A 27406-nucleotide genomic window follows, 5' to 3' on the forward strand; every position below is an offset into this window, starting at 1 on the left:
CAGTAATTACACAATTTCTACTAAAATGAGTACTAGCACATAATTGATTGCTACTATATTGCACAAATACAGTAGGCTAGCTACTTGGTGTCTCATTAATTAAAAAAAATTATTAGAAGTATAAAAACAATGTTTTTGATGTGAGAAAATTTAAAAACAATAAGACTGACCAACTATAATTTAACATAAGATGAAACGAGCATAATAATTGTGATTTTGGTGTATTCCACTTCAGAGGTTCTTTACTGTATCCAGCACTTAAAGTCTGTAACTTTTTCTGTGCTAAAATACTTACTCATTTCCAAGCTTAATTTGCAGACAACTATAAGTCAGTTAGGTTAATTTCTTGAAAACTGTAAACACTTTGTTTATGTGGGGCTATGAAAATGTTTTACCCACCCCAACAATGTTACTAAAACAATGGTGTGTTCGGGACTGTCTATGTGTTTGACCAACAGCAGAAGGGGGCATAATTTTAAGATGCTTAATTGGAATATTACTGTTCATATGTTAATATCACACAGACACATGTGCTAATGACACATTAATGTTTATTGTTTCAGCAGTAGGTTCAGATTCAGTATATCTTCAAATATAATTTTACAATCACAGGCAGCATTGTCTCATTAGAGTTCAGAACTCAACACATATTAGTGTTAAAAGAGTAATATATTCTGCTTCACTTGGTTATGTAAACATGATCAGAACCAATCTGCTTGAGGACAATTTTAGTATTAAGTTACAAATAATAAAGCTAATCCCCCTTCCCAAAATTATACAATCATTTAATTGTAATAACACTTAAATAGATAAATCAACAGATCACATAACATGCACATAAGCATGAGCAATGTCTGGCAAGCACGTTTTTTTTCTTCTTTTTTAATCATTGTACACATGAGCAGATATACTGTATAATACTAACACAGGACCAGTATGAAATAATCATGTGTAAAATATTTGATCAAATCTGCAAGACACAATGCTGCAAGACTGCAAAGTCAATGATTTTGATAATCATGTTTTATGCTTTTCCTTTCTGTCGATATCCATTATCAGAAGACATTTTGTGTTACCAATTGTTATCAAGAACATTTGTTATCAATTAGGGTAAATCTTACAAAGAGCGTATCCGGGTCACATTTTACCACAAAAGAATATAATAACAATATTTTGAGAGACCATTAAGATTTTTTTATAGAGTAATAAAAATCATCCTGTCCAGACACAATGTATTTTGTCTGCAATAAATCAGCATAAATTCAATTCAGTACAATAAATGCTACCATAATGTATACTTACAATTGTACTTTACAATCAAATAATCTAGCATGAATTGTTTCGCATTACAGTGGGCTACTGAATCAAGGAAGGTCACTTGAAAAAGTTTTCTTATGATTTTGGGGTAGAATATGACCTAGACAATTTTTGTGAATGTTGCTCGTTTGTAAATACGATGGGTGAATTCTGATTACCATAATTTGTTTTTTATCAGTTCATTAATGTCTTAAAGCTGGTATTGTTGCGGCAAACTGCATAAATGACAGAGAGCAAAAATACAAGTTTGATATTAGCTTCTCAAGAACTTCACTAGTTTCACAGAGTGGTCAACACTAACTCTTACAAGCTGAATCTGTTGAAAATGATTGCAACACAGGCAGAGACACAAAATGCAGAGCAAGACTTGAAACCATTTAAAATAATGGACTGCCAGAAATAGCAACTATAAGAACTGACCAATCTTTTTCACAGGTTTCATGGCCACATGTAACAAGTAAATCACAATATCAAGTTTATTTACTCTGCTGTTTACTCCATCAGACAATAACAGCAGTTTATAAACAAGGTGGGTGAACTGCGGGTCTGTAAGGTCACATTAAACTAGCTGATATGAGAGAGAGTATGCAGTCGATTCATCAGGACATCTGTGAATCAAAGAGCATCAGCAGCTCGTGACATATGACGAAGGTGAAAAAATAGACACAGAGGTCAGAGAACACATCACTCATTCTCCTGTAGGTATCCATTGATCTGTTGATTACTTCAGCAGGAATGCCAGACAGCAGCAGAGCGGCGGTCAACATCGTCGTCTGTGTCTTCTTCTCTACCTAAACAGCAAAGCATCATGAACAAGCATTCTATAAACTATGAAAACTTTTCAGAGAAGTGACTTGCACTCAAGTAAACTTCTGACACACTGGGAATGTAATGAAAGAAATAAAAGATTAAATAAATCATTCTCTCTACTATTATTCTGACATTTCATGTTCTTAAAATAGTGATCCTAACTGACTGACGATTAAATGTCAGCAATTGTGAAAAACTGAGATTAAATTTATTTTGCTAAGGTGTATGTAAACTTCCAACTTCAATTGTATGTACATATGTGAGCAGAAAATATTCATGCAAGAATGTATGGCAGATTTGTACGCTCAAATTTCATGTACATGTGGTTCGAGTTGATTCAAAATTTTAACCTAAATTTACAATATATTTCACTGCAGACTCATTGCTGAATAATGACTTTTGAATTAAAACGAGTACACAGTTTTAACAAACAGTGAATGAGCCTCACTGAGTATATAGAAAAACATCATACATAATATTTAAAGGAAAAACAAACAAAAAATGGATACCGGTGTAGTTGCATGGTAAATGGTAAAAGTGTTGTATTAAAATGTGATTAAATTGTGATCTTATATGCTCAAGTTTTGAGAGGGTAGTGGATTGTCCAGTAAAGGATGAACATTTTGCAAATGTTGAGATGTTCTTTCAAGCCAATAGCAAACATGTTCCATATAGATGTTAGCAAATCTCAGAGGATTTATTGACATTAAACCAAACCAATTAGGTTGTTTAATGAGCCTACCGGACATCTTCCAGTAATGCATTACAATAATCTAGTCTTGAGGTCATGAATGCATTGATTTTCGGCATCAGAACAGAGAGCATGTGTCGTAATTAGCAATATTTCTATTGTGGAAGATTCCTGTTATAGAATCATTGCAAATGTGATTTTCAAAGGACAACTTGCAATCAATCCTGACACCCACATCATTAACTGTAGATGACAGCATAAAAGTACATCCATCAAGAGACAAATTATATTCTAGCATCTTATGTTTAGAGATTTTTGCTCAAATAATTAATACCCCCTTTTTGTTTGAATTGAATAAAAGGAAATTACTGGCCGATTAGTCTTTAATGTCATCAATACACTCTGCTAACTACAATATTAGGAATATTTTGTTAGGTCTGGAGGAAATATACTGTAAATCTGAGTATTACCAGTTCCAAACTAATTTCATATTTACTGATACTTTCTCCCAAGTAAGCATGTACAGGGAGAACAGCAGAGGACCCAATACAGAGCCTTGTGGTACTCCATACTTATGTTGTGTTTGATCTGACATATTCTTCATGAGATTTATCCAAACTAATTGTCAATAACTTTTTAGTTAATTATTACAAACCTTTGGAAAATATTTGTTCAGTCCCATGAACCCCAGTTCAAGAGTGAGGAATGGTGCGAATATGGACTGCAACAACAGAAGACAGAGTGTTCAGATTAGTAATTGATTAAATAAAAATGACTACTCTGCACAAATGACTCTATAACACTCACCAAATACTGGCAAACAAAGATGCGCACAAAGATGGCCAAAGCAACAGATCCGAGCAGCCTGAAGAGGCAGAATGAGTCGAGCTCCTCTGATTCTACACTGCTGTCCTGAGCCGCTTTCTCAATGGCCAACTGTCCTCTCAGCTTCATCGCATCATCGAAGCGAGACAGGTATTTGTGCAAACCTCTGCGAGGGGAGCGAGTGAGTTCGTCCCCCAACAGCTCCCCGCGAGGTCTCGGTCTCACGAGAGACACATCGTCCTCTCCAACCGCATCACTGCTGCCGTTTCTCTCGGATGTCTCGCTGCTGTTCATGGTGGTCTCAGTCACATGTGGCGAGAGTCTCTTTGAGGAGGCAGATAAAGACCAGGGCTCATTCCGGACCAGATCCAAATGAAAGCAGGGCTCTATCACACTTTTTGCTGCTTCAAAAACACAAAAAGTTCCATTTAAAATGCAGGAATCTGAGTGCAGAGAAAAGCCATGTGTAATCAGATTAATAAATCTTATGGAAAAATTTCTCAAGGAAGAAATAATTAAATGGATGTACCAAAGCATGGCAGGAGAGTGGGATCAAATCTTTTAAAGAAAAAGATTAAAGAATGTATCTGGATATTCTATTGCTGGATTGCAGTTACACCGTCAGTCAAATTGTGATCAGATATTGATCTGTTCAAAAAAATTACCTGCTCAAAATGGAAAACACTACTTACATATTACATCAGAGGCTGGTAACTGAAAAATGTCCATCTTTTAGTGAATTTAAAAAAATTATTCAAATGTACCCCATTTTAACAGTACAGATTGCCAAATATTTGTTGATTTCCAATGTGCATTCACTGCTTTGAATATGCTTCTCATCTGAAATGTGTGACTGAAGCCTGGTTTCACGTATAATGAGCATGATTACAAAACAGGTGAGACGCGAATGAGTGAGGATATGAGGAGAATGACATGATATTCCAAGTGTATTCAAATGGGATTTTGTTCATGTAACAAGATTGCAAGACAGCAGTGTCTGTTGTGCTCTCCACATTGCATTGGCTGTATTAACATAAAAAGGCAAAAATGCTGAACACAGTGCTTTAACAACAGATGACTGTATCGTAACATCATCATATAATTAACTACTTAAGTAGTTGTGTTCGGATAACAAAAATGCATTTGCATTTGCATTTACACCTTGCATTAACAGTGATCAGATTGCTACCAGATAGCACTTGACCACATTAAATGACAGGTGAAAATGCACCCAAGATGCATTCAATGAATCGTGATCTCTTTCATACTTGGCTATATAGTATTATCAATTAAGTTTTAATATCACAGCCTAGTTTTTGCTGACAAAAAAGTTTTAAGGCTTATTAAAAATGCTTTTTAAAATTAGACTTTTAAAAAAGTATAGGCAAACAAATTATTCTCTATATTAAAACTGAAGCTCAGTGTCAAACTGAAGTCCAACTGATAACACATAGGTGCAATTAAACTTAATGTGACATTTTGGTTATTGATACATTGTCATTATTTAATTTAATTAAATTATTCCTTATTTTATTTTTGCATTATATTTATAACATTAGATTATGGTTTGTTAATATTGTATAGAATTAATATTAGGGCTGGTTATCAAGTTCGATACATTTTAGGCACCGACTGAATTGCCTCTAAACTATCAAGTATCAAAAAACGTCTTTGTTACCAAATTTCAATACCTAAGGGGTTTTCCTCTTCACATTAATGTTATAGCGTCTGCCCCTGCCGACCCTGGCATGAGGAGACCAGAAGGCTCAGGAGATGAGTCTTTGAGTCTGTAAAAAAAAAGTCAACAACTGAAAAAATAAAACCAAAGTTTTTTTGAGGTAATGCCTGTAATCTTGTTAAAACGTTTTTCATAAAATTGGTATCGAAAAAAGTATAGTTTAGGAAGGTTTTTCTGAACGATACCCAGCCCTAATTATTATACAGTATTTATGAATTCCTTCCCTGCCTTTCGACTTAGTTGGATTATTGTATTAATAGTAAATTTTTCACTTGTTGTTGCTTTAACTTTAACAAGGGGAACACGCAAACTCTCTCATGAGGGCTAGAGATGAAAGGAAAGTGGAGAAAGAGTGCATGTTTCTGGACTCTACAGGTGCTACTATTGTTAATGCCATTTATTCGGCTAAAAAGCTGTAGGCATGAATAATAATAAGAACTGTTTCACTGTTTTCCCTTTGCCTTGTCGCGTGTGAAATGCCACATTAACAGCACAGTACACAAACTTTTCATATTTGCCATACCTGTCCCACTGCATCATTCTTAACAGCTGAATCAAGTTTGTTGTTTTAAGTTACAACACTATGCCAGTATTACCCACATTCTGTGCTGCTGATATCTTAAGAGAGATGATTGGTTTATGCGATCGGCCAAATTACAGTTCGAGTCACAGGACGTAAAAATCGTCCGATCCCGATCAATCGGAGCATCCTTAGTTTTGTCACTCATTTTTGCCTAATTTACATTTCATAATAAAGTCTATCCCAACAGGCTGTATTTCCATAAAGGAGTCATGAAATGCTATAGTTTATATTTTCCCTGAGGCCCACTAATAATGGTAGTGAAGTTTTTTTGCACCAAAAGTCATAATTAGGTCATTTATGATAATTTTTCACACCGTATATGGTATCTGGCCCTCTGTCTGAAACGCTCGCCTAAGCGCATTCTTTTTTTTTCTCCCCTAATTTGGAATGCCCAATTCCAACCGATACAGATTTTGATGGGGAAAATTCACCAGTTACCAATATGGTGGCCGATATACTTAATTTTTGTGATGGAATGAAAATAGATCTTTTCTATGTGGATTGTGCACAATTAACTATATCGGCCACCATATTGGTAACTGGTGAATTCTCAAAAATCCCACATGGGTCAGGCTCTACTGTTCATTATTTCAATAATATTTGAATTACTTTCGATTATCATTGGCATGGCAAAATGGATGGATGGAACTTGCTGGTATCATTGAACTCATTCTAAAAACAAAATGATATACAGTAAGTCAACTATCTGTTCAGAGTTTTGTTTTATATGGGCTATTTTATTCATTTGTTTTCTAGTATGAGTTATGTGATACCAGCTAATTCCATCTATTCACCAAAAAGTCTTGCCAATGATAATAAATAGTAAATATAAATTGTGTATGTATTAACATTTCGGTTTTATATTTAAGAGAGCCGAGATTTAATGTAAAATACTTAACCAAATAATCTATATAATTAAGTATTTTTTACAATTTATTTGGATCTGGTCAAAGAGCTTAATTTGAAATGTAGCCTAAACTTATTCTATGAATGACTGTAAAGGCCGTTGAATATATACATTTTTAGACACCCATGTTTTTCACTGAAGGGACGTACACAATAACAAAATCATGAATTCGATTAAATTCCACCCAATTAGCCGTTAGGTTATAATGAAAAGTGAAGATGTTTGAAATGTTCATCTAACGCATGGAATTATTACAAATAATTCCCCATGAATTATAATAATTATAAAATCAAATAATAACACCAGCATCTTTCCCCATATTCCCCAGTAATAAACATCTCACAGCTGCCGTCTGCATCAGCCTTGCTGAATCCCACGATTTTGTTAATTCTGTCCTCTGAATTCATCAGTAATTTTCTCCGACGGATCTCAGCGCGTCTCTGAGCGGCTGTTAGAGCGCTCAGACTCTCTTCATTTGACTCCATTGATCAGATTAAATGAATCAGAAAATGATTGTCAGTACGGGCCCGCGATGATGATCACTACCTGCTTGCGTTACTGAAGAGATGGGACTTCAAGCGCAACACGATGATGTCACGCGTCCCCTAGGATTGACGACAAACGTTGCAAAATAAAAGCCAGAGTTATGATGTAATTTGTATTTCTTTATTTCTATATATTTTGGCTCTGGGTTTTGAACTTTTATGTATTAGTTTATTCATTTAAATAAATATGAAGTGTTACGTACCCATTTCATTATTTATAAAAAATCAATTAACATGAATTTATCAATTAATTAAGCCTGATAAGTTAACATATTGTTTTTAGAAGTGTACTGTACACCATGCCAGCAAGAAACTGTCTTACACTGATATGCATTTTGTATGCTCCAATGACTATGATTCCAAAAGACCATAATTTTTCATTTAAAATATATTTGTACGCATTTTACATATGTATATGACTTTTACTGACCAGGGTTGTGCGTGTGGCGGAGAGGGGGGCACGGGATGGGTATCAGTAGATAAATTCACTGGCTGTACTATTATAAGTATGATTTTAGACAGAAGACGGGGCTATGACGCTGCAGGAAAAAAAAAAAAAAAAACAAGCAATCGACAGCTTGTTGCTCTCACAGGAACATGGAAAGGAACCCTTTTATCTCGTGTCGAGTCGTGTCTGGTTAGGACGGCAATTTTTATGTAAGGCATCATCCTTGGCTGCCAAACCAGCAGAATTCTCTGGAGAACCTCTAAGCACCCTTTTTGTTTTCTGAGAAACTTTCACACAAATCCGTTTAAATTTGAAACCTAAGTTCCCTATCGAGAGGTCTCTCCTATTGCGTAAGTAGCTTACGCTATGGGAAAACTCAGTTTCTCGAGAAATATTGAAGTCTTTATGTAAAACGCATTGCAGCTGCACAGCAGACAGTAATGAGTGAGGCAGCTCGGTCATTGGCTGTGCTGCGGCAACTGCTCGAACCAATGACGGGGCGACTCTGAACGCACGACCAATGGGCGCGCGCCTCGCGTTCGCGCGCTCAGAGCCCGCCGAAATTAGCATAGCCAGGCTATATAATGGGCACCCCGTCATATGAGTTCCTTTAGATTTAATCTTCTTCAGCGAAGACCTCCTCTTCGCTGGATCCTCCGGATTGTTGGAGTCTTTCGCCTGCCGTTGACAAGCCTACAGCAGGACTGCTAAGAGGACGCCGGCGCCTTCAGCCGCCTTCGAAGCCTTCTGCTACGCCATCCGGCGCCCGCGCTACGCCATCCGCGCGCCCGCGCCTCTGAGAGCTGTAAGCTCAGTGTTAGCACATTTTCTGCCTGTGTCACTAAGGGGTCACGTGTCCACACTGAAGCGCGCACTCCCACAGTTACAAACACTGTATGCATGAACAAAAACTCCCCGCCGCGAGCGGGAGGCTTTATGTAAGTGGCGCGCGTGCTTATTACAATGTATGCACCCCCACCTGTAAACACTGTCTATACAGTTTCAAACATTTCTCCGGCTGCGAGCATTACGGAGATAGCGCGCGTGCCTGTAATCTCACACGCACCCCTGCACTCGGCACTCAACACAGCTGCTCAGCGCGCGCCCGCGCCTCTGGGAGCTGTAAACTCAGTGTTAGCACAAGGCAATTTGCCGGTGGGGCCCATACATCACTGCGACACGCCCCCAGCCAACATTCAGCCCATATCTGTGCGAGCAAAAGCCTGGGAAAAAATCCCCGACATGCCAAAATGGGTTTTGAACATAATAAAACACGGTTACTCACTTCAATTCGCTCGCAGACCTCCCCGCTTTTCAGCGGTGGTTGAGACGAAAGTGAGGAAAGATGTGTCACATGTTCTACGCACCGAGGTGCTCGAACTGATAGAGAAGGGCTATAGAAACTGTTACTCCCTCTATGAGCTAGGCGGGTTTTTACAGCCGCTATTTTCTCGTCCGAAAAGGACGGTGGCCTCCGCCCCATCCTAGATCTTAGACATCTGAACAAAGCTTTTATGATTCAGCTCGTTCAGAATGTTAACAACCAAACATATCCTCGCGCAAGTTCAGCCCGGGGTTGGTTTCTATCAGTGGATTTGAAAGACGCTTACTTTCACATTCCGATAGCGCCTCATCACAGGCCTTTTCTGAGATTCGCTTCGAGGGACAGTCATACCAGTACACAGTACTACCATTCGACCTATCATTGGCCCCCGTACATTCACGAAATGTATGGACGCGGCACTTTCCCCTGAGACAGCGGGAGTGCGAATACTGAATTACCTCGACGATTGGCTAATCATAGCACAATCAGAGGGTCAGTTAACGACGCACAGATCTTGGATTATTAGCCATCTAGAATGCCTGGGTCTGAGAATCAATTTTGCAAAGAGCGTGCTATCCCCCAGCCAGAATATCTCTTCTGGGAATAGTGCTAGACTCAGTGCAGATGACAGCGCGCCTCTCATCAGAGCGCGCGCTCTCTATTTGACGCCTTGCAACATCATTCAGAGAGGGCGCGCGCACCCCCGTCAAATGATTTCAAAGAATGCTCGGTCTCATGGCCTCGGCATCAGCTGTACTCCAGCTAGGATTGTTGCACATGCGTCCTCTCCAGCGCTGGCTCAAGAGCCTTGTCCCCACTCACGCGTGGCGCTCGGGCCACTTTTTGATCAGAGCGAATCACGGCTGTATAAAAGCCCTGACGCCCTGGAAAGCCATCAACTGGTATCAAACCGGCGTGAGTCTGGGCGTGAACACGTGGAGAAAAATGATCACGACAGATGCCTCCAAAATAGGATGGGGGGCCCTTTACGAGGGCAGGCCTGTCTCCGGCTTTTGGTCAAACCCGGAAAAGCGCCTACATATAAACTGTCTGGAAATGAAGGCGGTCGCCTTGGCTCTCAGAGCCCTGCTTCCGTACCTGAAAAACGAACACGTCCTGGTCCGAACGGACAACATGACGGTAGTTTCGTATATAAATCGCCAGGGTGGACTTAGGTTGAGCTCCCTGCACTCTATGGAGGGCCGTCCATGCATGGCCCCTCAACGGGTTCCCGAGAACCTCCCCAGTGGAGTTTTGAGAACCATCACTGAGGCGCGAGCACCCTCTACGAGGCGCTTATATGCCCAAAAGTGGAAAGTGTTCAGTGACTGGTGTGATACCAAGAGCTTGAACCCCAAATCGTGTGAGATACCAAGTGTACTCGCCTTTTTGCAAGAGCTGCTGGAGGCATGTGGCTGCCATAGCGGCGTCGCACAATCCTGATAAAGGACATTCATTAGGGAAAAACGATCTAATCATTCGTTTCCTAAGAGGCGCTAGGAGGATGAACCCTCCTCACCCCCCCTTGGTGCCGATCTGGGACCTGACCACGGTCCTGGACACACTCAAGAGTGCCCCGTTAGAACCTCTCCGAACCGTGCACCTTAAACAGCAAAACTGCACGCTTGCTGGCGCTCGCTTCAGTCAAGAGAATGGGCGACCTGCACGCGCTGTCATCAAGCGCTGCTTGCCTGGAATTTGGACCTAACGACTGCAGAGTTGTCCTTAGGCCAAAGCACGGGTATATTCCTAAAGTGCTCTCCACACCCTTCAGAGCACAGGTGATATCTCTGGCAGCGCTATCGTCCCCAGCAGACGAAAGCGACGCTAATTTACTCTGCCCCGTCAGGGCGCTCAGAGTATATTTGGAACGTTCTGCCCTGTTCAGACAGACGGAACAATTATTCGCATGCTTTGGCGGCTGCACTAAAGGTCTCGCAGTCTCAAAGCAAAGAATATTGTGCTGGATAGTGGATGCTATAGCGCTAGCTTATGAAGCCAAGGGCCTTCAATGCCCCTTAGGCGTCAGAGCTCACTCTACGAGGAGCATGGCCTCCTCGTGGGCTTGGTCGAGTGGGATACCCATTTAAGATATTTGTGCAGCGGCGGGCTGGGCCTCGCCTTCGACATTTATCAGGTTTTATAACCTACAGGTCCCCTCATTGCATTCCAACATTCTATCAGCCTGACTGTAGAATGGACTGGAGTATGTATATGCTGAGCATTATCTCCTCCCTTATAAGGTCCGTCTCTGACCGACTTAGAGGATTTTTTATGCATATCAGTACATAGAAAAATGCATTCCAACATTCTATCAGCCTGACTGTAGAATGGACTGGAGTATGTATATGCTGAGCATTATCTCCTCCCTTATAAGGTCGTCTCTGACCGACTCAGAGGATTTTTTATGCATGCCAGTACATAGAAAAATGCATTCCAACATTCTATCAGCCTGACTGTAGAATGGACTGGAGTATGTATATGCTGAGCATTATCTCCTCCCTTACAAGGTCCGTCTCTGACTGACTTAAAGGATTTTTATGCATATCAGCACATAGAAAACTCAGTACATAAGATATGTGCTTGTGTTTGTACTATGAGCGCCCCACCATGGACCACCTTGGAAGGGCGCTCTATACTATCCCATTATGTAGCTCGCCGTTGGCCGGCTCGTGGAATAATCACTTTGCTTTAAGGCTCAGGCATCTGCCTTTGGCTTTATAGAGCGAAGTCAGCATGCACAGCGTTTTACATGGTGTTCCCATAGCGTAAGCTACTTACGCAATAGGAGAGACCTCTTGATAGGGAACGACTCGGTTACTAACGTAACCTCGGTTCCCTGAGAGGAGGGAACGAGTATTGCGTAAGCTGCCGTGCTTGTGCTTGGTCAGTTCGTTTCAGTCGATTGAACCTAAAGGAACTCGAATGACGGGGTGCCCATTATATAGCCTGGCTATGCTAATTTTGGCGGGCTCTGAGCGCGCGAACGCGAGGCGCGCGCCCATTGGTCACGCGTTCAGAGTCGCCCCGTCATTGGTTCGAGCAGTTGCCGCAGCACAGCCAATGACCAAGCTGCCTCGCTGATTACTGTCTGCTGTGCAGCTGCAATGCGTTTTACATAAAGACTTCAATATTTCTCGAGAAACGGAGTTTTCCCATAGCGTAAGCTACTTACGCAATACTCGTTCCCTCCTCTCAGGGAACCGAGGTTACGTTAGTAACCGAGTCGTTTTCATTTCACGTCATCGTTTTACAACGTGATAAGTTGTAAGTGTTTCAAGAACTATACCACTTGTGTCCTGTAGAGGGAACTACTGGATAGTGATTTGAGAATGTAACACTATAGCTGCAAGCATGGGTCCATTTCCGCTCAGATACAGACTCACAATCAGCTTTGCAAAGTTTAGAAAGTGGATCATCTTTAGCAAGACAAGATATTTTAAATGAAATATTACAGAAATTATATAGCATAAAGCACGTAGGTGTAAGGGTGAGTTTTTTGTGGGTACCAGCACATGTCGGAGTAAAGTGGAATGAGGAAGTTGATAAACTGGCAAAATCATCCTGAGATCAACATTAGATCCTGAGATCAACATTAGAGTAAAGATGAGTAAAGTGGAAATTAAGGGCTGATTGGGACTGAAGTAAAAAAGAGGTGGCAGAGGATATGGGACAATGAAACAAGAGGAAGACATCTGTATAGTATACAAAGAAATGTGGGGGTGGAAAGAACAACTGTTAATAATAGGAAAAAGGATATGATAATGACAAGATTACGTATTGGACATACAACATTAAATCAAAGTTTACATAAAATAGGTAAACATGAAAGTGGTAATTGCGATAAATGTGGAGATCCAGAAACAGTAAATCATATATTACTAGAATGTATAGCATACAATAGAGAAAGACTTGAATTAATCCAGTCACTAAAGGATAGGGGTGTAAGCAATTACTCACTGAAGGAAATATTAGGAGAAGGAACAGATTATATAATACATGAGAAAGTATTACAATTTTTAAATGATACTGATCTGGTAAAAAGATCTAATTATTATTATTATTGTATATATATATATATATATATATATATATATATATATATATATATATATATATATATATATATATATATATATATATTTTAACAAGTGTATTCCACCAAGTAGTGCTCCATACTCCAATCCAGTAGGTGGCGGACAAAAACCTTTAAGTTGGTTTGCCAACCGCCAAAAAAACAGAAGAAGAAGAAGAAATTTCTGCTCAGTGTCTTCGGGAAAACAAAGCATGATGGACAGAGCAAAAACTCAACATTAATGTAAACTTGGGACACTAATCATACAATGAGCAATATATATATATATATATATATATATATATATATATATATATATATATATATATATATATATGCCACCATTCCAGTTTGACTACAACTTCACAAAATTTTCCATCAGCAGTGTTTAAACAATTTAAGCAATTTGGGTAAATGTAAGAGAACTTATTCAGTAAGTGCCACACTTCATGCTGCCAGTTGGTGGCACTATGACCGTGACTCACAATAGCCACATCCATGTGATTAACCCCCAAGAAAAAACATACAACTCAATTTTAATCTAAATCACACAATGCAAGCAGAAGATATGAGACACGTCCTGTTACAATATTTTTGCCATTAATTTAGTGAATCGCCATGGCAACACTGTTCGATATTTAAAAATCTGTTTGCAATTTAGCATCTTCGATGTCTTGGCATAATGTTGTCTAAATGTGGTGACAGTCTTAAGCTGCGCTCACACTGCCAGATACTTTGTCGCTGCATGCCGCCAGTGGCTGGCGGTTAGGTCGCTAGTGGTGTGTATGGAGAGTCTAAACAGCACAGTTTTTTACAATTATTATTATTAAAATATTAGGATCACATGAGCTCTACCATCTTCTCTCATATTGGCTGTCACTCCGGAAAGTCGCTCTTCATTTGCATAAAGTTAAACATTTCTCAACTTTGTTGCATCGCTGGACACGCCCACATCCGGTTGCCAATGGTCGCGGTTGCTCATGTTGCCGGAGGTTGGCAGCTTTCATTGAAAATGAATGGTATGAGGTTGTTTTGTTGCTGCGTATCGCTGGCAGTGTGAACGCAGCTTTATGAATCACCATTCAGAGAATCTATCCATCCATCCATCCATCCATCCATCTATCCATCTATCTATCTATCTATCTATCTATCTATCTATCTATCTATCTATCATTGTAATTTAAAAATGTTTGCTAACTGATTAATTAATACATTTTTGCTAATAATTTAATATCATTATTTATTGAAAAAATATGTAGATCTAAAGATCATGTTGTAATGAAGTTATATACCATTTTTATTTATCCATAAACCGGCTTTAAATTAAATTAACAAATTAATTCATGGCATTAGGTGTTAAGATTTTAATATGAGCACAGAAGTCATTTAGGTTTGTAATTTCATTGCAATTCTGTTGTTGCATTTTTTCTCTGTGCACTGTCAAAATAAAAGTACATTTACTTTGAGTTTGCATTCGTTATTCATACGCACCACTCTAAATTAACGTAGGGCAAATGAGGACATAAATACATTTAGAATACTGCATGTTCACCCATAATTATTCAAAGCATAAATTACCAACTGGTTACCAACAAACAACTATTTGTCATGGTTCCAGCATTTGTGCTGGCTCAGGCTTTTGTTTGTTTTTCTCTCTTCCTCGTGGAGCCGGCATGCGATCAGCGTTTCCATGATGATCGATCTCGGGGAGATGCTGATCACAGCAATGATTTACTCGCCCGTTACCATCTGCTTCACTGATTGCTCTCCCTACTTATTCCTTGTGTGTCACCTCGTTATTTGCCTGTTTATTGTTAACTGTCATGTCATGCTCTCTTGTGTAGTTGGAGCATGCTCATGTGTCTGTTGGTTGCCCATCTGTAGAGGTGAGGTTACCTTCATGCTTGCAGTCACCCTTGCCAGTTCTGTGCACAGTTCATGTGGAGGAGGATTCAATGGACTCTCTTTGGATTTTTCCTGACTTCCACAAAGCACACACTTATCATACGAACACACCCTTCACTAGCCCATTGCGGCTCGCATGATTTCAGCCTTCTGCAGCACCAGGTGCACCTTATCTTGACATGGAGAACTTTGTTAATAAATCTATTGAATTGTCATCATAAGGGAAAGGAGGCGAGAACTGGCTTGACAATATAAATAATAGTTTTAATATAAAACTGAACAAAAAGACACAAACACACACGATGGTCAGCTGACCGTAAACGGGTCAGCTGACCATCGGGGTGTGCAGAATCAACACAAGGACCTGCCCTCCGACCTGTCACATTCCTCCCTTGCTCTCTCAGGCCGGGAAGCTCCTTTCCCCAGGCCTTTCCCTGGGGGAGGGCGTGCCCTAAGCCCTGTCTGCTGGCAGGTCATCCCCGCCTTCCTGAATCTGGGAGGGGACAGGGGGAGGGAAACAGAAATACAAAAAAATAAATACATTACAAAAAGTACTTATCAATTAGCTTGAAGTGAATATGTGCAGTAACAAATAATAAAGTTTGAAGTGTGATGAAACTTTTCTACAGAGTTATTGTCTTACACTGAAGGGCCGCTCACATTGAGCGCATTAATGTGTCCATCTTAAACAAATCTTTAACTTTATCTGTTGTACTATTGATAAACATAGTTGTGGCAGGGTGGAGGGTGGGGCCGGGTCGTGATTAAAGACTGAGGAAGAGGTCCTAGAGAGGCGTCTTCGGAACTCGTCAGCGCTGGCCTGCAAGGGCCGACGAGGGGAACTCCGTCCGTGGAGCCGGGACTGTAGAGTTTTGGGGCCGGGTGCCGTGAGAACGGAGCGCTCATCCAGCGCACCGTTCTCATGGCTCCCGGGTGTGAGGAAATCGCTCTTTATTGAGAATTTGGGTGCGGCAAATGAAACAAGGATTCTCCTCCCGGCCCTCCACCAGGGGACAGAGTGGTCTTGGTACCACCTCCGGAGTGAACGTCTGACTGCCTGGGTCGCCCATCTCAGGAGCGCTTCGGAGCTTTCCTGGTCCTGGAAGGGGTCCTGGAGATGGGGGCATATGCCGCTTGCGAAGAGCTGGGCCTGGTTTGAGGTGGAGCTACCTGTTGTTTAGCCGCAGGGGGACGCCCTCGGCGAGCAGGTGGGGCGCGGGACGCGCTGGCTTGGTGGCGCCGCGGCAAGATGTGCCATCTGCTTCTTCACCACTGAAAACTGCTGGCCGAAGTCATCGACGGTGTCGCCGAAGAGGCCAAGCTGGGAGACGGGGGCGTTGAGAAAGCGTGCCTTGTCAACGTCATGCATCTCGACCATGTTCAGCCAGAGGTGACTTCCTTGACCACGAGGGGGGCCATCGCCAGCCCGAGTGCCTGCGCTGTGACCTTCCTGGCTCTGAGAGCGAGGTCAGTGGCAGAGTGCAGTTCCTGCATAACGTCGGGGTCAGAACAACCCAGGTGCAGATCTTTGAGTGCCTTGGCTTGGTGAACTTGCAGGAGAGCCATGGCATGCAGGGCAGAAGCGGCCTGTCCGGTGGCGCTGTAGACTTTCGAGGTCAGTGATGATGTCATTCTACAGGCTCTGGAGGAGAGTACCAGGCGGTCCCGCCAGGTGGCGGCGTTCTCGGGACACAAGTGGATTGCAACTGCTCTGTCCACCTGGGGGACCTCCGTGTACCCGTGGGCCGCCCCGCCATGGCTATGAGCGGCACCCTGACCCGAGGAACGGATCAAGTAGACGTGAGGGGGGGGACGGAGGTTTCCAGTCCAGCTTCGCGCTCACGCCGGCCAGGGAAAGCATAGTGGACATCTGCGCGTCAGCCTCAGACTGGGCGAGCAGACCCGAAGGTGGCATCCCAGACGAGTCATCAGCATCAGACGCAGCAGTGACACTCTCCGATGCAGCGGCGATGTCGTCATCCAATTCCGGGGGCTCAAGGGAGAATGCCGGCTGGCTGCGAGGCGAGCCGCACTAATCCCAAGCTTGGACAGAAGCAAGCAAGTGTGCCGGGGGGTGGGTGGTTCGTGGGAATTTACCCGAAAATTCTGACTGGCACTCACTGCCCCGCTTCCCTTTATAAGAATATGCAAATTCTGTCTGCCAACTTGACATTGGCCTTTTCTCAGTTTCAGAGGTACATTTGGCATCCCAGAAAGACCCCTTGTGTCACTTCATTCGACACAACGTGTATGAACACCCATTCAACTTAAATATTGTTATAAATTGTAAACAAATACTAATGATGACAATAATAATAATAATAATAATACATTTTAATTAATATTTTTATTATTGAATTTTAATTTAAAAACAACAGTAATATATTTAAAATGTGCACTTTACAAACCCTCACGCTTTTATTTTGAAATTCTGAACTCTCCAGGAAGTCCTGTATGTGTCTGTTTGTAGGCAAGTTCACAGTAGTTTAATTCACTTCTTATTAAAATTCTGTTAAAATGCACCTCTGGTGCCCTTCTAAATGCATGAATGTGAACCGAACTATTGAGCATCTACATCTGAGATTTCTACATTTGAGCTGTTCTTGAGTAGCACTAAAATATTGCACACCGCTGTGAAGGCTAAAAATAGCCGCGAGTGCATCACCAGCCAATGCGTGAATTTGTGTCAACAGAGCAGCGCCATTCACTAATGCGCTGGTGCTGCACATACTATATATTTACTTATTAAACACAGCCTTTTCACAGAGCTATCGCACGTCAAGCTTTTTAAAGAAAGAATGTAGTTCCACTCAATGTTGATGGCTTCAAAAAGTTGATGAGGAGTTGAAAAATTTTTCCAGGTTAGTTTGAGTTTTATGTGAGACCAAATATTCTCTATAGGGTTCAAATCTGGGGTTACAGGGTTATATAGGGTTCAAGTATTTAATGACAGCAATGGCATTTTAACACATCTTCTAGAAAGAGTCTTGTTTCCTGAGGTTGACAGTGTTTGTAAGAGAAAAAGTGTTCTTCTCTGCCTTTACGGTCTTGTAAACTTCAGAATAGCTACAGTTTCCCTGACGCAGACCAGTAATTATTTTTCTGACAGCAACCCCTGCATGATATATAGCTTTTTTGTAGCAGATTTTTCTCACGCCTTTACCTTGGGACTCAACACTGCATATTGTAGATCTCTCCCTGCTCTATCACTCCTGCTTCCATTTATGAGCTTGTTATTAAGCATGTGGCAGATCACCAACTAATGATAAATCTTAAAAAAAAAAAAAAACATCCCAGAAAACCTTAAAATGTTATCAAGGTTTTACATTTGCATACATAACTGAATTTCCCCATTTCCAGCTTTTTCCCCAAACAGTTAATGAGCAAATGGTGGCACAAAAGGTCTTAGGAGAGCATTTGTTTAATTCTTGCTAATATTCCTCACTTAATGTTTTGACATTTTGGGCTTGGCCCATTTTTTTGTGCTCAGGAGTGTACAGTGCCAGCCAATACATTTAGTTGCAACTGCAAAATTTTTGTGAGAAAAGCAGTTTCATTCTTTCCCACAGCTGGCAAAGGCACAAATGAAAATCAAGTTTTTCTACTCAATTAATCAATTACTTGTGAAACATACTACCACCGTCAGTGCAAGAATGGATTTGGGAGCTTAAATTTGAGTTTGGAGCTAAAATGTTAATCTCTAACAACATAATTTTAAACTTTTATGAAATGTATCTGTGTTAATCTGTATCTGTTTCACCTTTCCATGTTCCAGTGTCTCTATTGTTTCCTCAGGGACATTCCTCTGTCTTAAGAATCCCTTTAGATCTTCCATCCTGTAGACAAACGTATGTCAGTTATGAAATTTAAGCCATCACCTAAATAACATGTTTCAAATCAAGTATTTTATTTAAATAACATCCAAAAGCACCCCAGAGTAACTTTATTTTAATCATGTAGTGTAAACCTAAGTTTGTGGATGGGCATCTTGTTAAAACAGTGCATGTATAAATGTTAGGTTCATTTTTCCAAGATGTATTGGTTGTTTTATTATTTATTTATATATCACATTGTAACAGTATAAGGATGGGTGTAACACTGTTAAGGATGGAGGAGGCGAGAACCGGCTTGTCAACATAAATCATAAATCATAATTTAATGCAAACTTAAACCAAAATCACAAACATAAACAAACACACACACAGAGTCCGGAGTAGCAAGAACATCTAAACCATAAAAACTGATGAATGTGTGCGGAAAGGACCAGCCTGCCGCATCACAAACTTGTTCAGACATGAGCTTAAGATGTCGACTCAAGGACGTAAAAGCCCGGAGTAGCAAGAACATCTAAACCATAAAATCGAATGAATGTATGAATGAGGACCAGCCTGCCGCATCACAAACTTGTTCAGACATGAGCTTGAGATGACGACTCAGCCTGCCACACAACAAATTTGCTGCAGAGGGACCCCTCTAGGCAAGGCTTTAGAGGAGGCGATCCCTCTGGTGGAGTGAGCCCTGACACCTACTGGCGAAGCTTGACCACGCGCCTCGTAGGCCAGGGCAGTAGCATCCCTCACTCAGTGTGACATGGTCTGCTTGGTTGTGGCTGCCCCCCTGTTGTGGCCCCCATGGCAGACAAATAAATAATTTAATAATTACCGTCAGGGTTTCTTTCTTTTGGAAATTACGGCCCTGAGGTCTTGCTTGGGGGGCTGCTGAGGGCGACGAGCCTGTCCCCAGTCCCTACGAGGGGGAGCATGACTTGCCACGCTCTGTTTTTGATCCTCCCTCCTAGCAGAATCGGGGCGAGACTGGGTGGCCGATGGCCCCGCCCCCTGAGTGCGGCGAGAAAAAAACTGCCCAAAGGCTTCCTCGTGGCTTTTCGCCTCCTGGAATCTGGAGATAACCGTATTCATGGCATCTCCGAAGAGACTAGAAGGTAAGCCTATAACACAGCCATAGTATGCAGTGCAGCACCAGCCTGACCTGCCGCTTGGTAAGCCCTCCCCACTAGCATGGATGTAGTTCTGCATGGCTTAGAGGGGAGAGCAGGTTTCTTCAATGATGATGCCGAACCCGCCGAGAGATAACCCGCAAGCGTCTCTTCGACCGGCGGCATCAATGAATACCACATCGCCTCAGCACCCACGATAGTCGAATACAACAACGTCGAGGGCACGTGAACGTGTGAGGTATAAGGCTTCCTCCACAAACGAGCAAGCTCATCGTGGAGGTCATCAAAGAAGGGAAGGGACTGATGAGGCGTTCCCTTCCCTTGGCCACCAGACAGAAATCTGTCCTCTAATTTGGAGCGTTTGGGGGTTTCTTGGTCGCGTGGCCATTCTAATTGAAGTCTGGCCACTGCATGAGTAACCACATCGAGTAACTCTTCATTAGATTTAGAATCGTGCTTTGAGTGCTCAGATGTGAGCACTCGAAATCTGCAGACCCAAGAGAATCAAGGTCCCCCTCGTGAACTGAAGAGGCACCAGAGCGCGCTTCAAGATCACATGAAGGCCAGCCAGTTCTGGGGAGAGAGCAAGCTAAAGGGACAGACCTGTCTCTCGCTCCTCAGCCAGATCCATACGAGAGCCCCACGAATGAAGTGTGGGTGCTGGCTCTCGGAAGAAAGCAAGGCGAGCGCGAAGCATCCTGACCGAAAGTAGGTCACAATGCACGCCCTGCCCTGCCCCAGTCATGTAACATTGACAAGGAAACATGCATCGTTTGCTCTGCTTCTCCGACATTTTTTTTATATATATATATATATATATATATATAGAAAGAGGGAAAGGAGAAAAGGTTCACTGCGCACTGCCTAACAAATTCTAAATCCTAGCAGAGGAAAGAAAGTTTCTGACAGGCTTTTGAGACACAAACACAGAGAATGCTCTGAAGAAAAGGATCTGACGACACGCTTGTGTATGTGTTCAGGTAAATTGAGTCCATTTATAGCCCGGTCACAGGTGCATCCAATGATTACACCAACCAAGGCTATAAATTCCGGTCAATGTTCATTGACGTGTTACACACATATTTCAGCTGGTCACAAAAATGTAGGATAGTTCCCAAAGCGCTTTTAGCAAGCGCAGCATCCTAGTGAAGCTTTTTGTAAAGGGAAGTAGGTCATTATTGTGGCGGAAACTGGCTTCCATAAATATGATATGTAATATGATATAAAAAATAATATGAATGTTTAGATTATATTTTAAGTGTTTATGCTACCTCATTATCATCAACAAAGCTTGTGCTTGTGTATGTGTTCAGGTAAATTGAGTAAAATGCACTTTAAATATGTCCATATTAGAAAATCACCATCTTATAATGATTTCTGAAGGATCATGTGACACTGAAGACTCCAGTAATGATGCTGAAAATTCAGCTTTGATCACAAATGTCATATTACAATATATTCAAATAGAAAACTGTTCTTTTAAATTGTCAAAATTGTCAAAATATCACTGTTTTTACTGTATTTTGGATCAAATAAATGCAGTCTTGGTGAGCAGAATAGACTTCTTTTAAATGGTAGTGTAGGTCTAAAATTAAGTAATGTCTTTATGTAAAGAAAATGTATAGTCAGATTACTTATTTTAACTTAAAACTTGATTTTGATCATTAAGTTTCCTCACTTTCATTCTCTTTCTGTCACATTCCTCAGTGATGGGCCCAGGGGAGGGGTCTTTCGTCTCCTCAGGTGTGAATTGCAATCAGTATTCATTATAGTTCAGGCCTCCTCGCATATGACCTTTCTAACACTAAAAGTGTCTTACAAAAGTTCAATTACTATATTGTTTTGTATGAATGAGTGATGAGGATGGTTTTCACATAATTTTGTAGCAAAAACTCTAGGCTACAAGATCCAGTTCTCAAAAGTCTTGTGGACAAATGTGAGACATGTGTTATATGACCTTATTTCAATTGAGTTTTTTCAAAAACCATGCATAAACATTATTTTCTCAAAAATACAAACATGTACACACATGTTGCTCACATAATATTGTAGCCCAGTTTGTGCTGAATACAGTGTTATAAGACTTTAGTTGGCATGTCGTTGCACCCCTGAAAAGCCAATAAAAGCTTGTACCTGAGTTGAAGGAACCTGTTTTCCTGTGTACTCCTTGACGTCCCCCTGCACTGGTGCCGAAACCCAGGACATCCGAAGTACGCCCCATGGAGTCCTCGCAGTTGGCCGATATCCTCCAGTCCCTCGGCAATCTCCATCAGTCCCACCAACAATCCCTGCTTGAGCTTCGCCAAGACCAGGAAAACAGGTTCCTTCAACACAGGTATGAACTTTTATTGTCTTTTCAGGGGTGCAACGACATGCCAACTAAAGTCTTTTCAGGGGCGCCATGACACGCCAACTTCACAAACTCTTTAGCTTCACAATCAACTTCAGATTCACAATAGATTTTCACAAACTTTAGCTTCACAATAAAGGCTTCAGATTCACAATAAACTTTCACAAACTTTAGCTTCACAATAAAGGCTTCCAGACCCCGACTCTCTCTCTGTCCTCTGCTGGCAGTGGGCTCTTTTTATGCCACTCTCCCTGTGCTCGCTGTAATTAGAGACAGGTTTTAATCATAATTTGGCTCAGGTGTAAGTGCCCTTACCGCTTCTCTCTCTCCGGACGGGCACTTGACCATGCCCCCGCTGCCACATGATCATTTACTTCACATTCTGACACTTTACTCACTACCTGTTTCATATTGTATTTGTTAAATTAGATTTATGTTTAGAATAGCAATAAAGTTTGTCTGTATTCAAAGATAATTTGACTGTGGTATATTTTGATAAATAATCTCGTCCCTGTTTTTTCAAAAGATTTTCAAAAAATAGATTAGCTTCAAATCTGTACCTAAATATGTGTAATATTATTTTCAATAAGCCATGAGAATACTATTACTCATAATTTTCCTCCATTAAAATAACTGTTTAGCCCTCATAATGAATGCAAACATGTTGTAATGTTGCATTTTAAACTGGTAATGTTTTCTATTGCAGTCCATAGTTGCAATTCAGTGAAAATAAATTTTTAATTGAAAAGCAAGTGAATTCTTATTGAAAATGACTCCAAACTGCTCTAAACAGCCCAAAAGTTACATGAAGTTTGCATAGTTTTTTACTGACATTCAATTTCAAGGTGTGCTCCATTAAAATGACTGTGTAGCCCTCATAATGCATGCAAACATGTTGAAATGCTTAATTTAGTCTGGTATTTTTTATTATGCAATTTATTTGTAGGCAGATGGTTATTCTAGTGAAAATTCATGTTTAATTGTAAAGCAAGTGAATTCTGATTGAAAATGACTCCAGCTCTAAACAGCCCAAAATCAACAATTCCCCTTCTGTCGCTCTCTCCACGTTGTGTCAGAGAAGCGACACTAGGGGTCTCTCTTGAGCGCCGATATTCACCTCTGAACTATGAAAAAAGGCTAATGAGAGTTGGCAACCGGTCTTTGCATGTCCTGCCCCCGGACATACGGGTATTTAAGCGGCGCAAAAACGGGAGTTCATTCAGAAAATTTCTTCGGAGCCGATGGTCGTGTCTGCAACTGCTGCGTATACACACCGAGTTCCAGCTATCCCTCTGCTGCATGCTGTTGGATTCTACGGCACACAACAGCGGCTTTCTCCTGTTGCACGGCTGTGCACTTCCTGCCCCTGGGCGCTTCGACAGCGCAGATTAAAAAACTCTCACAAGTTTTTTTCATAAAAGAGTGATTTTATTTAAAAGAGTAATTTCCTCTAAAAGAGCAAAACACAGCGGCGTTGAACTTCCTTTTAAGGACGCGTCTTTATAAAGATGCCTTTCCACCCCTGTGTTGTTTCTGGATGCGGTAGAGTGCTCTCCGCTTCCGACGGCCACAGGCGTTGTCTCGTGTGTCTGGGTAGCGATCACACCGAGGCTGCGTTTGTGGATGGTTCATGTTCTCACTGCGAGAACATGACCATGACAACGTTGCGGTCGTGGCTTGCTTACAACCGTGAGCAAGCCACTCCAGCCGCCCCCCGTGTTGCTCCTTCTTCCCACGGGATTGAGGACGATGCGGCTGGCGATGGAGGCGATTTGGGGATGGCAGCGGGTGCAGCTCCGCCGGGTACGCCCCCTCGGACCACCCGCACCCCAGCACGCTCGTTGATTCCCGTCCGTGCTCGAGGCGGTGGCGACTCACCTCACAGCCAGTCTGCCGACCCTCTTGCGATGGAAGCAGATGAGCTCGCCGCGGCATCGGAGGGCGTGGTATCTGATGCTGAGAACTCCCCTGGGCTGCCACTTTCGGGCCTGCACGCCCAGGCTGAGGCCGACGCACAGATGACCGACATGCTTTCCCGGGCAGCCAACAGTGTGGGCTTGGATTGGAACCCTCCATCCTCCCCACAAGCATCACGGCTGGACGACTGGTTCCTGGGGGCTGGCGCCGCTCACAGACTCGCCCCCCCCCGGTTCCGTTTTTCCCGGAAGTGCATGACGAGCTGACGTCTTCGTGGAGAGCACCCCTCTCCACTCGTCACACCGCCACAGGCTTGTCCGCCCTCGCCACCCTCGACGGCGGAGTGCGCCATGGGTACGAGGCGATTCCCCAGGTGGATAGGGCGGTTGCGATCCATCTATGCCCCGGAACCCCTACCACCTGGCGAGGTCGCCCCGTACTCCCTTCCCGGACCTGTAGAGCAACCTCCTCGCTGACAGTGAAGGCCTACAGCGCCACCGGACGCGCCGCTTCCGCCCTGCATGCCATGGCTCTCCTGCAGGTCCACCAAGCCAAGGCACTACGCGACATGCTTGGGGGTGGCCCTGATCCCAACACGCTGCAGGAATTGCGCTCAGCGACCGACCTCGCCCTGAGAGCGATGAAGGTCACAGCGCAAGCGCTCGGGCAGGCGATGGCCATGCTAGTGGTCCAGGAACGTCAACTGTGGCTGAACATGGTCGAGATGCGTGAAGCCGACAAGACTCGCTTCCTCAACGCCCCTGTCTCCCAGTTCGGCCTCTTCGGCGACACCGTCGAGGACTTTGCCCAGCAGTTCTCCACGGTAAAGAAGCAGACGGAGGCCATCTCTCACATCATGCCTCGCCGCAAGCCTGCCACCACGGCCCATGCCCCGTCTGCTCGCCGAGGGCATCCTCCCGCGGCCAGAAGACAAGCTCCTGCTCCGCCTTAACCCGGGCCCAGCTCTCAGCCCCAGCGTCGAGCAAACCACGGGAAGCGCACGCCCCCTGTCTCACGGACCCCCTCGAGGACCCGGAAGGCTCCCAGGCGCTCCTGAGACAACGCACCCAGAGCCCAAGACGTTAGCTCCGGAGGTGGTAAGACCGCTCCGTCCCCGGTGGAGGGCCGGGAGGAGAATCCTTTGTTTTTTAATTTGCTGCACCCCCTAACAAGGGCTGCGGTACCCAAATTCTCAATAAAAGAGCTATTTCCTTTTTCTCTGGGGCACATGGCCCACAAATGCTGTTCTCACGGCACTCTGCTTTCAGGCCTCAATAGTCCCGGCTCCATGGACGCGGTATCCCCGCCTTCAGCCCCACGACTGTTCCCCGGCCGGCCGGTTCAGACGAGTCCAGAGGATGCCAGCATCAGACCTCCTCCTCAGTCACAAACCCGCCCCCTGCCGGATGCGCGGAGCAAGGTAAGTGCTTTGAGTTTTTTTTCAGCACCAGAGCCTCGGGACACCACGTTGCCTCCCAACGCCGCGTTACCTGTTCTGCACCGCTGCGAAGCCCCGCCGGGTACGTCCAGAAAACTCGTCCCCTTGGTGCCCCTAGCACAGAGTTTAGAGGCGTGGCTTTCACTGCCCAACCCGTCACGCTGGCTGCACCGGACCATTCGACTCGGTTACGCAATTCAGTTTGCCAGGTCTCTGCCCCCCTTCGTGGGCGTCCATTTTTCCGCAGTACGCGGCCAACATGCCCATTCCCTGCGCGAAGAAATCGCCTCCCTTCTATTAAAGGACGCGATAGAGCCTGTCCCTCCAACCGAAACGAAGAAGGGTTTCTACAGCCCTTACTTCGTTGTACCCAAGAAAGGCGGCGGGCTTACGACCGATCTTGGACCTGCGAGTTTTCAATCGGACCTTGTCCAAACTCCCGTTCAAAATGCTCACCCAGAAACAAATTCTATCTGGCGTCCGCCATCTAGATTGGTTTGCAGCGGTAGACCTGAAGGATGCGTACTTCCACGTCTCAATTCGCCCTTGACATCGACCCTTCCTAAGGTTCACATTCGACGGCCAGGCGTATCAGTACAAAGTCCTCCCCTTCGGCCTGTCTCTGTCCCCTCGCGTCTTCACAAAAGTCGCAGAGGCAGATCTTGCTCCGCTCTGAGAAGCCGGCATACGCATACTCAATTACCTCGACGACTGGCTCATACTGGCCCACTCCCGAGAGTTACTATGCGCACACAGAGACCAGGTGCTCAGCCACCTCAGCCGTTTGGGGCTTCAGGTCAGCTGGGAAAAGAGCAAGCTCTCCCCGGTCCAGAGCATCTCTTTTCTCGGTCTGGAGTTAGACTCTCTCCAACGAGCGTGCTCAGTCAGTGCTAAAATGCCTCGCTTCCTTCAAGCCAGGCGCCGTGGTCCAGCTAAAACGTTTCCAACAGCTCCTGGGGCATATGGCATCCTCCGCTGGGGTTGATGCATATGAGACCACTTCAGCACTGGCTCCGGACTCGTGTCCCGAGACGAGCATGGCACCGCGGCACGCACAACGTAAAAGTTACCACTGCCTGCCGTCAAACCTTCAAACCCTGGACAGACCTCTGCTTTCTAAGGGCAGGAGTAACCTTGCAGCAGGTGTCCCGACGCGTTCTGGTCACAACCGACGCCTCCAAATTGGGTTGGGGCGCCGTGTGCAACGGGCGCGCAGCCGCAGGCCGGTGGAACCGAGGCCCGCTGCGCTGGCACATCAACTGCCTAGAGCTGCTGGCTGTTTTTCTGGCCCTGCAGAAGATTCTTCCGTTAATTCGGAACAAACACGTCCTAGTCAGGACAGACAGCACCACGGTCGTAGCCTACATAAACCGCCAAGGCGGAGTACGCCCCCTCCACATGTCACAGCTCACCCGTCGTCTCCTCCTTTGGAGTCAGCAGCGACTCAAGTCACTGCGCGCCACTCACATCCCCGGCAACCTCAATGTGATAGTGGACGCGCTGTCAAGACAAAGCTTGCCTGTCGGAGAGTGGAGGCTCCACCCCCCAGTCGGTCCAGCTGATTTGGGACCGGTTC

The 27406-nt window shown here is 43.6% G+C and overlaps 1 protein-coding gene across 2 annotated transcripts; it reads right to left on the reverse strand.

Moving 5' to 3' along the window:
- Positions 1-544: 544 nt before the first annotated feature.
- On the reverse strand, positions 545-7438 carry camlg (calcium modulating ligand). 2 transcript variants are annotated; one of them, XM_052103856.1, is made up of 4 exons: positions 7215-7438; positions 3626-4044; positions 3474-3539; positions 545-2108 (listed from the first exon to the last, which is right to left on the reverse strand). In XM_052103856.1, exons 1-4 carry the CDS (start codon positions 7354-7356, stop codon positions 1917-1919), a joined length of 819 nt encoding a protein of 272 aa, XP_051959816.1. In that variant the 5' UTR covers positions 7357-7438; the 3' UTR covers positions 545-1916. The 2 variants fall into 2 exon arrangements, with proteins under 2 accessions (XP_051959816.1, XP_051959815.1); XM_052103855.1 differs by having other exon boundaries at positions 3626-4047.
- Positions 7439-27406: the final 19968 nt, after the last annotated feature.

This window comes from Xyrauchen texanus, chromosome 34 (assembly GCF_025860055.1).
Source record: "Xyrauchen texanus isolate HMW12.3.18 chromosome 34, RBS_HiC_50CHRs, whole genome shotgun sequence".
Taxonomy (NCBI): Eukaryota; Metazoa; Chordata; class Actinopteri; order Cypriniformes; family Catostomidae; genus Xyrauchen; species Xyrauchen texanus.

Coding starts and splice junctions, on each gene's coding strand:
- camlg (XM_052103855.1), bottom strand. CDS start 7,356: ATGGAGTCAAATGAAGAGAGTCTGAGCGCTCTAACAGCCGCTCAGAGA. Junction 4,048..7,214: donor GGCTGATGCAGACGGCAGCT/GTGAGATGTTTA, acceptor GTGTTTTTGAAG/CAGCAAAAAGTGTGATAGAG. Junction 2,109..3,473: donor TGAACAAATATTTTCCAAAG/GTTTGTAATAAT, acceptor TTTGCTGTTTAG/GTAGAGAAGAAGACACAGAC.